Raw genomic sequence first — 12,785 nt, forward strand, 5'->3', positions numbered from 1 at the left:
GAGGGAGAGAGAGAGGGAGAGGGAGGGAGGGAGAGGGGGAGGGAGGGAGAGGGAGAGAGAGAGAGGGAGGGAGAGAGGGAGACAAAGGGAGAGAGGGAGAGGGAGGGAAAGGACAAAGGGAGGAAGACAAAGGGGATAGAGGGAAGGATAGAGGGAAGGAGGGGAGGAGAGAGAGAGAGGGATAGATAGAGGGGGAGGGAGAGGGGATAGAGAGAGGGAGAGGGATAGAGAGGGAGGGTATCAAGACATATTTTATTTTTACTATTATTTTTATTACATATTATTATGCATACATATAGATTTTATGCATTTTGAGCCACCACCATGGCAGAGATCTGACTACAGGTGTTTTTCACACTTCAAATTCATATTTTTTATTTTATTATTTTGAACTCAGATGCGCATTACACATATTTTATTTTGACTGCACAGCATTTTTTGTGCATATGAGAACACGTAAGCAAACTCAGACCCCATATTAAACATATATTTTATTTATTTTTATGCATATTACATACATACATATTACATATACGGAACCATATATATTATTTATTTTACGGAGACTGAGGTAGTCGGCACGGTTACTGGAGCTTTGAAGTCCACAGGTGTTTTCACACGAATTCAAACTAACCTCAGTTTGCATTATATGAGAACACAAATCAGATCTCTTCAAACGCCGGAGACTGAGTTCGTCGGCTTTGGAAGTCCACGGCATTCTGCATTGTAGGGCTAGCCTATTTTGTCCTACATTTTTGACTTTCCATTTCCAAAAGAGAAGGCATGTCGTTTATTATTTAGAGAATAACTATCATCATTAGGCTCATATGATAGGCCTACAGACATTTGGAATTTGGCTACAAATGTACCTGTTCTAACGTTAACGTTCGGCTGACTTTCTTTCCATCCAAGCTATTGGTAGCCTAACTAATGAAGAATTAGCAAACTTTGGATTCCATTTCTCACCATTTGTCATGATATGCTAGCTCTGTTGAACTCTTGCATGTAGACTACGAGAGGCCCACATACTGAGCAGTGCCGTTAACAGGCTGCTGTTCACTTGTCATTTTAGACGGGGGCTTAAGTTGGGCATAGCAACAGTAACCAGGTGGGGCGGGCCCACTACTGAGTTAGACAGTGTGATTTGCTGGCATGTTGGCTGACATGTTGACTTCAAGAGGATATTTGCAATAACTTCAGATCAGAATTCATTCTGAAAATATATCATCATATATGTATATATTTTTTAAAAAAAAAATGAATTTATGAAACAAAATCACCACGCCAATTATGGGTTATGATAATTATTTCAACCTGGTAGCCTAGTAACTACACAGCCCATAATCCAAAGCAGTAGCCTAGCAACTACATAGCCCATAATCCAAAGCAGTAGCCTAGTAACTACATAGCCCATAATCCAAAGCAGTAGCCTAGTAACTACATAGCCCATAATCCAAAGCAGTAGCCTAGCAACTACATAGCCCATAATGGAAAGCAGTAGCCTAAGGTCTGAGACCTCCAGAAAAGGTATAATATGAACAGGAAGGAAACTGAGGCCCCATCAGAGCTGACGTGCACCAGAAAGAGATCTGAGAAAGAGAGATCCTCTTTCAAATTAACTCACAATGTGAATACAAAATGTATTGTGAGTCCCTTTTGTTTTGGCCTCTTTCTGGTCCCCTTTTAGTGGACTGAGTTTGGTTCTTTTAAAAGGGACTATATGTGAAAACACCCCCGCCCCCACCTCTTTCTCTCCTGCTCCTCCCTCTCGATCCTGTGTGAGGTGACGAAGGGGGCGAAGAGATGGCAGCACTTGTTGAGCAGCTTGACGAACTCCACCATGGCCTCCTCCTTCTCCATGTTCCCCAGCAGCGCCCACTCCCTCCTGCAGTGGACACACACACACACACACACACACACACATCAGGACTGACCACTCTCTCCTGCAGTGGACACACACACACACACACACATCAGGACTGACCACTCTCTCCTGCAGTGGACACACACACACACACACACACACACACACACACACACACACACATCAGGACTGACCACTCTCTCCTGCAGTGGACACACACACACACACACACACACACACACACATCAGGACTGACCACTCCCTCCTGCAGGACACACACACACACACAAAGGACTGACCACTCCCTCCTGCAGAGGACACACACACACACGCGCGCACACACACACACACACACACAGACACACACACACACACACACACACACACACACACACACAGGACTGACCACTCTCTCCTGCAGTGGACACACACACACACACACACAGGACTGACCACTCTCTCCTGCAGTGGACACACACAGGACTGACCACTCTCTCCTGCAGTGGACACACACAGGACTGACCACTCTCTCCTGCAGTGGACACACACACAGACACAGGACTGACTTCACACAGAGTTCTTTTTCTTTAATCGGTATCGGTTTACATCATCGTGTGTGTTTTGGTGATGCTGCTTTAAACAGCTGTGCCCATGAAACTCATGTGATGTGAACGGAGAGAGAGAAGAGAGAGAAGAGAGAGAGGAGAGAGAGAGAGAGAGAGAGGGGGAGAGAAGAGAGAGAGAGAAGAGAGAGAGGAGAGAGAGAGAGAGAGAGAGAGAGAGAGAAAGAAGAAAAAGAGACTGACTTTAAGGCTCCTTTATTGACAATCAAAAAGGAAACCAAGTAAGAGTAAAAGCAGCCCATATTAAAACACCTCCACCCCCTTACACACCCGCTACACACCCCAACATCCACCTACAGGGAACCCAAACAAATAAACCAGTAACAAAAAGCCCCCACAAAGACAGGAAAGAGAGAGAGAGAGAGAGAGAGAGAGAGAGAGAGAGAGAGAGAGAGGAAGGAGAGAGACACCGCCAATAGACACCCCTCCCCTTCCCCTCCCACCATCCACAGCCCCTTCCTTCATGACATCACAAGGAATACCCCCCCCTCCCCCGAACAGGTCACATACTACGCACACACTGCTAATGGATCCCCCCTCCCCTCCCTTGTCACACCATCACCCCCCAATGCCATCATTCACCCCTGTTCCACCCCCCACCCCCATTGCAGCTGTGTATGAATGTTCAAACATTGTTTGAATTTGTATTTCTCAAACTTGTATCATTCTCCACAGACTTTGATTTGATTAGCCTACTCTATTCAAATAACTTCTTTAATCTGTTCCATTGAATCTGTCCATTTTGTGAAAGTATGAATTCATTTTATGTTAGTTGTTGGAACATACAAGGACTCTACTCCTCAACGTTTGGTATTAAGAGTACTCAACCAGAGTTTTTGAAAAACATTGAAAATGTGGATATTCTTATCCTCACTGAAACATGGTGCCGCACAGAGACACCCACACACTGTCCTAAGGGATACAATGAAATTGTAATCTCCTCGCTCAAACTCAATGGCATATGTCATGGCAGAAACTCTGGGGGAATACTGGTGTGGTACAAGGAAAACCTTACTAATCACCTTTCTATCATCCAAATAGGGAAATCACACTGTTGGCTAAAATTAAAAAAGAACTCTGGTATATCAATGAATGATATATACCTTTGTGCCATATACATCCCACCAATAGAATCTCCCTATTATGAGGAGGACTACATAAGCAATCTCTACACAGACATCAGCCATTTCCAGGCCCAGGGAAATGTGCTGATATGTGGGGACCTAAATGCCAGGACTGGGTGTGAAATAGATCACATAGACCCTCATGGTAACAACCATGTGTTTGGTCAAAACAACCTTTATTTTACACCAAACTTACCCCAGAGAAACAGCCTTGACCGTACTGTCAATAAAAATGGTAAAGAGTTAGTGCATCTCTGTCGAGCCTTAGGGCTGTATATGCTTAATGGCAGGATCAGAGGGACTCTTTAGGGGGAGGTTCACGTATTGTTCAGCTCTTGGAGCTAGTGTAGTTGACTATGCAATCACTGACATGGACCCCAACTCCTTCAGAGCATTCACTGTCAGGCGGCAAACTCCACTATCGGATCATAACCAGACTAACATCTTTCTCAAAATCATACAGCAGCCCAAAACAGAGTCCAGCAAGCTATTCCGTCTCAATGGGACATATAGATGGACTCAGGACAGCCCAGATAACTTTTTAAAAGCTCTAAATTCTTCAGAACTAAAACAATGCATTAGATCCTACAACTCAAAATGTTTTGAGATTAGCAAAACTGGTGTTAATGAAGCCACAAAAGAACTAAACAAAATATTTCTGAAAGCAGCAAATGTAGCTGGCATGAAGAAGTCTAACAAAAATCGAGCAAAGAACAAAACTGAAGAAAAATGGTTTGACAAGGAATGTGAACAACTCAGGACTAGATTCAGGCATATTTCCAATCAAAAGCACCACCAGCCTGAAAATAAAAATCTTAGAAAGAACTACCACGAAACTCTTAAACACTATAAAATGTTGCTGAGAAAGGAAAAACAGAATGACACCAACACAACTCTCAGCAAAATCGAAGCATCTATACAAAATAATAAATTTTGGGAGATGTGGAATGGTCTGAGCAAAACAAAACCACAGAACTTACCGATTCAAAATGGTGAAATCTGGAAAAAGCACTTTGAAAATTTGTATACAGACATCCAACCTCAAGATCTACATTCGAATTATGAAAAAACCATGAAAAAATTACAATCCCTTGAAAAGACAATTAAAGACAACCAAAACCCCCTTGACTTCCCAATTACACAATTCGAACTTGAATCCAAAATTAAAAAACTCAAAACAAAAAAATCCTGCGGCCCTGATCACATCAGAGGAGAAATGCTTAAACACAGCACCCCTGAACTGCAAAGGGCTATACTCAAATTGTTCAATCTCACTTTAACTTCTGGCTGTTTTCCTGACATCTGGAGCCAAGGGTACATTACACCCATCTACAAAAGTGGAGATAAATTGGACCCCAATAATTTTAGAGGCATCTGTGTGAACAGTAGTCTGGGGAAGGTGTTTAGCAGCATTATCAACAAAAAGAATAGTAGCCTTCCTTAAGGAGCACGATGTCCTCAGCAAAAGTCAAATTGGATTTCTTCCAAATTACCAAGACTACGGACCACATTTACACCCTACACACCCTAATAACTAAACATGTAAACCAAACACAAAAAGGAAAAATATTTGCTTGTTTTGTTGATTTCAAAAAAGCATTTGATTCAATCTGGCATGAAGGACTATTTTATAAACTTTTACAAAGCGGTGTAGGGGGTAAAGTTTACCAATTAGTTAAGGAAATGTACTCTGAAAACAGAAATGCTGTGAAAATTGGCGACAAAATTACAGAATACTTCACTCAAAAAAGAGGGGTGAGGCAGGGCTGTAGCCTCAGTCCAACACTGTTCAATATTTACATCAATGAGTTAGCGGTGCAGTTGGAACAGTCTACAGCTCCTGGCCTTACCCTAAAAGAAAAAGAAATTAAATTCCTCCTCTATGCAGACGACCTGGTGCTGATATCTCCCACTGCACAGGGACTACAGCAGCACCTGGACCTGCTAGAGAAATACTGTCAGCACTGGGCCCTGACAGTAAATCTAAAAAAGACAAACATTATGATATTCCAAAAGAAGCCCAGATGTCAGGAACACAGATACCCTTTCAATCTAGGCAGCACCGCCCTAGATCACACGATGCAGTACACTTACCTCGGCTTGATCATAACTGCATCGGGGAGCTTTAGCATGGCAGTGAATGCTCTAAAGAAAAAAAGCTCGCAGCGTATATATGCAATAAAAAAGAAACTTCTGGAACATAAACATACCAATTAAAGTTTGGTGCAAAATATTCGACTGTGTTATCCAGCCTATTGCGCTATATGGAAGTGAGGTATGGGGTCCACTCAGTGTGCACAGCTACACTAGATGGGACAAGCATCCTGTAGAATCCCTACATGCAGAATTCTGTCGATTAATTTTAAAAATCCAAAAGAAAACACCAACCAATGCATGTAGGGCTGAATTAGGCAGATTCCCATTGGCCATCAACATACAAAAGAGAGCACTTAAATTCTGGATGCATCTCCAAACAAGTCCCAGAGACACACTGCATTTCATGGCAGCAAAAACTCAGAATCTGAACCCCGACAAGAGTCCTCTGAGTCAGCTTGTGCTGAGACTAAGTAATCCCCCTCTAACAAATACTAATACACTCTCTCAGCCAAGCTCTGCTTTTAGACTAAATCTCAACCAGATTATCCAGAAATCTAAAGAAAAATATTTGGAACATTGGCATAATGAAACAAAAAAACAAAACAAACTAGAATGTTATCGGGCCATAAAATCTAAATATGAATTAGAAGAATATCTCTCTACTGTCAGAGATATAAAGCAGAGACAGATCTTGACCAAATACAGACTCAGTGACCACAGCCTAGCCATAGAAAAAGGCAGACTAAGAAAGTCATGGTTGCCGAGAGAGCAAAGAGTCTGTGGTCACTGTACGACAGGTGAGGTTGAGACGGAGGTGCACTTTCTTCTTCAATGTAAGAAATATGAATTTATTAGAGATACCTACTTCGATAAATTTACCAACCTAATCCCGGAGTTCCGAAACCTGGGAGAACAGGAAGTACTGCCTGTCTTACTTGGACAGCAAGGACAGACAGCAGCTCTTGCTGCTAAATATGTCACTGAATGCCATAGAGCGAGGGACAGTGATTAGACACTATACACATGAAATACCTACCAGCACAGACACACACACACACACACACACACACACACACACACGTTTATATGTATAAATGTCTTATCTATCGTATGTTCTGTATTGTATTGTTTGATGTCCTGCTTTGGCAATGCAAAGAAATATTTGTCATGCCAATAAAGCTACCTTGAATTGAATTGAATTGAATTGAATTGAATTGAAGAGAGAGAGAGAGAGAGAGAGAGAGAGAGAGAGAGAGAGAGAGAGAGAGAGAGAGAGAGAGAAAAGAGGCAAAGGGAAGACATAACATAACAATAGAAGATAACACTTGGAATCAGGTCAGTGCTAGCTAAGCAATCAGGTGATGTGTGTGTGTTTCTGTGTGTGTGTGAGAGAGAAAAAGAGATGGGTATTGTTTACTGCTGGACATCATTTCCTGTGATCAGAGGTCAATGTTCCAATGTGCCTAGTGTGTGTGTGTGTGTGTGTGTGTGTGTGTGTGTGAGCCAAAAGAGTGCAGAAACAGTAAAACACACTGATGTGCATAATGAGTGTGTCCTAAAAGCAGCAGTGCTCTGTGTAGCGTTGCTGTGAGCTGTGTTGTGCAGACTGTGTGTGTGTGTGTGTGTGTGTGTGTGTGTGTGTGTGTGTGTGCTGTGTTGTGCAGACTGTGTGTGTATGTGTGTGCTGTGTTGTGCAGACTGTGTGTGTGTGTGTGTGTATGTGTGTGCTGTGTTGTGCAGACTGTGTGTGTGTGTGTGTGCTGTGATGTGCAGACTGTGTGTATGTGTGTGTGTGTGTGTGTGTGTGAGCTGTGTTGTGCAGACTGGGTGTGTGTGTCACACACTCTGTAATCATCTCTATAATAAGGTCCAACTTGGGCTGTCTGCGTCCACCAATCAGAGCGCTACCAGAGAGGCACTTCCTGCCTGCCAGTGATCTGATTGGATTATTATAGCAGCTTCACAGTTACAAGCAGCGGGATCCCGACAGACACAAAACAAAAATAAAAACAGAAATAAAAACAGAGCAACTCACCCTTACGGAGAAAATGCTGCTGAGCACTTTACACTGCAAACATTTCAACCGCTGTTCTAACTCTGCTGCTCCCCCCCTCAACCCCCCCAACACACATGCACACACACACGCACACACACACACACACACACACTCTTCCTTTCCCTTCTGAACTTCTCCCTTGTCTGCTCTCATCACACATAACACACAAGCTCATAAAACTACAACATCATACGGACGACAGAGCAGCTTACAGAGGGGACAGAGCGATAGAGGAGAGGAAACAGGAGAAGAAAGGAGAGAGGGACAGAGTGGGGAGAAGTGGAAAAGGGGGAGAGAGAGAGATTGCAGCAAAGGACAAATGCATGGCCTCCTCAGGAGCGAGTGTATAACTGGACTCCTCACGGCTCCTCAGGAGCGAGTGTACAACTGGACTGGCCTCCTCAGGAGCGAGTGTATAACTGGACTCCTCACGGCTCCTCAGGAGCGAGTGTACAGTAGGACTGGACTCCTCACGGCTCCTCAGGAGCGAGTGTACAGTAGGACTGGACTCCTCAGGAGCGAGTGTACAGTAGGACTGGACTCCTCACGGCTCCTCAGGAGCGAGTGTACAGTAGGACTGGACTCCTCACGGCTCCTCAGGAGCGAGTGTACAGTAGGACTGGACTCCTCAGGAGCGAGTGTACAGTAGGACTGGACTCCTCACGGCTCCTCAGGAGCGAGTGTACAACTGGACTGGACTCCTCAGGAGCGAGTGTATAACTGGACTCCTCACGGCTCCTCAGGAGCGAGTGTACAACTGGACTGGACTCCTCAGGAGCGAGTGTATAACTGGACTCCTCACGGCTCCTCAGGAGCGAGTGTACAGTAGGACTGGACTCCTCAGGAGCGAGTGTATAACTGGACTCCTCACGGCTCCATAGGAGCGAGTGTACAGTAGGACTGGACTCCTCACGGCTCCTCAGGAGCGAGTGTACAGTAGGACTGGACTCCTCACGGCTCCATAGGAGCGAGTGTACAGTAGGACTGGACTCCTCACGGCTCCTCAGGAGCGAGTGTACAGTAGGACTGGACTCCTCAGGAGCGAGTGTACAGTAGGACTGGACTCCTCACGGCTCCTCAGGAGCGAGTGTACAGTAGGACTGGACTCCTCACGGCTCCATAGGAGCGAGTGTACAGTAGGACTGGACTCCTCAGGAGCGAGTGTATGAGTGGACTCCTCAGGAGCGAGTGTATGAGTGGACTCCTCAGGAGCGAGTGTATGAGTGGACTCCTCAGGAGCGAGTGTATGAGTGGACTCCTCACTGCTCCATAGGAGCAAGTGTATGACTGGACTCCTCACTGCTTTATAGGAACGAGTGCATGAGTGGCAAGCAACTCCTTTACACTTTTAACAGAGCGACACAAATATCCAGATGGAATCTTTTCATTAAAGCTCAACTTAACGCCAATAAACAGGTGCTAATCGGCTGTCCAGCTTTAATAAGACGAGAAAGCGCCTGCAGTAATGTCCACTCTGGGTCTGATGGACTCTGGGTCTGATGGTAAGTGCTAACCCTCTGAGCATGTAAACGTGTCCCGGTGTGTGTGTGTGTGTGTGTGTGTGTGTGTGTGTGTGTGTGTGTGTGTGTGTGTGTGTGTGTGTTTGTCTCAGACTCTCAGATTCTCACTGGCCCTCAGCAGATGTTGGGGAGAGAGAATGGTTATTAAAGAGAGAGCATGGTTATTAAAGAGAGAGCATGGTTATTAAAGAGAGAGCAAGGTCAAAGGTCACGTCTCACCTGCGGTCGTTGCCCAGCACATCAAAGAAGCCCACCTCAGGGGAGGCGTCGGGGTTGTAGGGCCCCTGCAGCACCTGCTTGTGCAGCGCCACCAGACGGAGCTTCTCCTCGTAGGTCGGGTGGAACGCCTTCCCGTCCTTCTCTGTGTGTGTGTGTGTGTGTGTGTGTGTGTGAGAGAGTGTGAGTGTGTGTGTATGAGCGTGTGAGTGTGAGTGTGAGGGGAGAGAGCCACAGAGGAGGAAGCAGCGTTAGCTGAGAGAGCAAACACACCCAGGCCATCACTCAAACCCCCACATTATACATACATACATATATACAAACAAATTGGACAAAACCTCCACATTATACATACGACAGAAATAATTTGGACAAAAGCGTCAAATATCAAACACCATAAACATAAAGAAAGCACAGAGAACCTATAGAATAATTAAATAGAATATTAGAAAGGACAGCAGACCTCACCTAACTCCACATAATATATAAGATAAAGAAAGCAAACGCAGTACCCACAGCAAGATCATTCATTACCAAGCAACCAGTTTACCACTAGAATGGAAGAAATTGGACACGGAATAATTACACGAATAATACAAGGTTCTACAGCAGGCCTTCTGTCTGTTAGCAGTCACAGAACCCTACACACACACACACACACACAGTTAATCTTGTGAATGCAGCATGTCCTCTCCATGTGCTTGTTGACTAACCCAGTAGATTCTGTTTTAATCAATTCGTTTCCCTGGCGACAGACAGAGAAGTGGGCATTGAATTCCACCAAATCTCTGTCCACCACCGTGGAGCATAACATACCCAATTTCCGTTAACTTGCTCGGACACAGCGGCGGCACAGTGGAAAATGTTGCACCATCAGTGAGTGAGCGAGCAGGTGACCTTGCATGGGAGCCAAGAACTACCATAGAGGCTGTTTTTTGCTAAGAGAGCAGTGTTGTTGAGTGTGTGGGGGGGGGGGGGGGGAGGTAGGGGCAAAGTCTTTCTTACATGCCAGCCCAGCAATCTAACAATAACAAGCCTCCCCTGTGATTACGTTAGGATGTGTCCGACAGGATACAAGCCAAGCCTGCTAGCTACACAGGACCGGGCTCTCAGCCTCACACCACAATCAATAACCGACTGTTAAATTAATGATTACAGACGCAACACAACTCGTGTTTTAACCTCAACTGTTTGCAAGACTACTGAGCCTCTGAGTTTGTATGGGGGGCATTTAAAACCTTGGCACCAAAACAAACCAAGAGGGTCTAAGGATCCTTTACACATTGACGGTAAACTAAACACAACAAGGTTTTCCCAGGAATATCTGCTATGCAAGTTTCTCACGAGAGCTCCCCATCTGTCTCGTGTTACCTGCCGGCAGTCTCCTGAGACACGAGATATCATCACGCCCTCACACACCTTCAAAACTGTCAACGGATGCGGTATGACGTCTTTCCTGATAGTTCTCCTAAGGACAAGAATATTTTGTCTAGCTAGCATTGTTTATAGTACCAGCTTTGCGACCGACTTGTCCATATCAATATCACGCACTAAAACCTTGATGTTAACGAGCCAAGCACATGATCAACAACACATGACATATCGTGATGGTTCCTCACTACCGGTTTTTCCAACGGATGTAGCCAAATTGTTAGCTATCAGTTTGCAATCACGGTCAATCACATAGAGGAGTCGGTAAGTTCATAACTGTACGGCACAAGACCGTGTTTATGCCGCACAATACACGTCTACAGCAATACAATTAGACTCAACGGCTGAATAAGATGGCAAACGACGTTAGCTTGCCAGGATAGCTAACATTACGTTAGTTGCCTTGAATGTGACACATCGATGGCAAGGGTCGAGTTCAAATGAATCTAACGTTCGATGTTTTCTGCCATGCCGTTAGCGCACACAGAGCATCACTCCAATAGCCAGCTACCTTTGAAAAATGTCAGCGCCAATCCATACAGCTCGTCTAAAGAGAAGCCCCATTTCCTCTCGATAGAGCTTCTAGCATTTTCACCCTCCCCCTCCTCCTCCTCCTCCTCCTCCCCATCGCCGGCTCCGTGATTTCCGTTCGTCCGTCCTTCCAGCGAGGAGTCCAGTGGCTTGACATGTTCCTGATCGCCCTCGGGATCTGGGCTAAGGGTGAGGCCGTCTATGGACACTTCGAGTCGGCTGGAATTACCGCTGTTGAGGTCGCCGCTCCGAACCTCAGTCGCCATCATGCAGAATGTCAGCTGGAGCAGCCACGTACTTACTTCCGGTTCTTCTAACCGGAAATTCCGGCAGTTGCTCCTAGAGATGTAAATAATGACGTAGCAGAGAGCCTTGTCAACACTTTGGATTAGAAAAAGTCAGAAGTGCATTTATAAAGGACAATCTAAGTTATATCCCTTAACGCCAGGTTATAGGAAAGTATTTTTTTCAGAATTACAAAAAAAATATTAGCTTAAGTATAGTCTAAATAGGTCTACAGTTGTCTGTATAGTATTGGTTTTATAATGTCTTGTGAGCACACCAGTACAGAAATTCCATCATGTTTCAAGGGTTGTGAAATTCAAGCACTTAAAATTGGCTACTGCATCCTTCCACCCCTAATAGCCTACCTGTCTACATTTCTCCTTTCCTCTAACCGCAGTGTCATATTATTATATTGTTATTATAACCTTTATTTTAGTATGATTGAGATACAGAATATCTTTTTCAAGAGAGTACCTGGCCCATGGCAACAGTATTGTGTAAAGTTTAAAGTCACAGCAGACAAAGATTCAAGATCTCAAAGAGCATTTCAGAGCATAGGGTGAAAATACAATGTTACAATGGCATACAGCTATTTCAGAGGATTTTATACATCCACTGGTTCAGGATGCCAAGGTCCATCAACAGTCCTGCTGTGGCTTACTGTATAGGCTACCTTTGGTCATGCCAAACAATTAGGCCTATGCTACTGCAAATAATGTGCTAATCCATGTTTGAGTTAAAGAAAAATATTAGTAGCCCTCTGTCCTGTTACACACTGTATTGGGAAGCACACAAAGGAGTCATTGCTTGGAGCTCAAACTGCCCAGACGTTAGGGCACAGGCTGACACACAAACACACACACTAGTGCAGTTTGATATGGAAATGCCCTCAAATGCCTCTAGAATACACACGTAATGACAGGAAGGCTCATGCCTAAGCACCACAGATGTGACCCTGTTGGGGCCACTGGTGTTATGTACGCTACGGGGTGGGAACGTTGCTCTGAGACTCATCTCAGCCTTCTCACCAGTTTCTTT

The 12,785-nt window shown here is 44.8% G+C and overlaps 1 protein-coding gene across 1 annotated transcript in view; it reads right to left on the reverse strand.

The window, feature by feature from the left end:
* LOC125298858 (Golgi resident protein GCP60-like) overlaps positions 1-11,790 on the reverse strand; it is a 33,717-nt gene extending 21,927 nt beyond the window's left edge. Inside the window, 3 exon segments of the mRNA XM_048249727.1 lie at positions 1,745-1,885; positions 9,504-9,645; positions 11,443-11,790. Coding sequence (XP_048105684.1) covers positions 1,745-1,885; positions 9,504-9,645; positions 11,443-11,731 — 572 coding nt within the window. The 5' untranslated portion in view covers positions 11,732-11,790.
* Between the last annotated feature and the right edge of the window lie 995 nt (positions 11,791-12,785).

This window comes from Alosa alosa, chromosome 8 (assembly GCF_017589495.1).
Source record: "Alosa alosa isolate M-15738 ecotype Scorff River chromosome 8, AALO_Geno_1.1, whole genome shotgun sequence".
NCBI classification, from domain to species: domain Eukaryota; kingdom Metazoa; phylum Chordata; class Actinopteri; order Clupeiformes; family Clupeidae; genus Alosa; species Alosa alosa.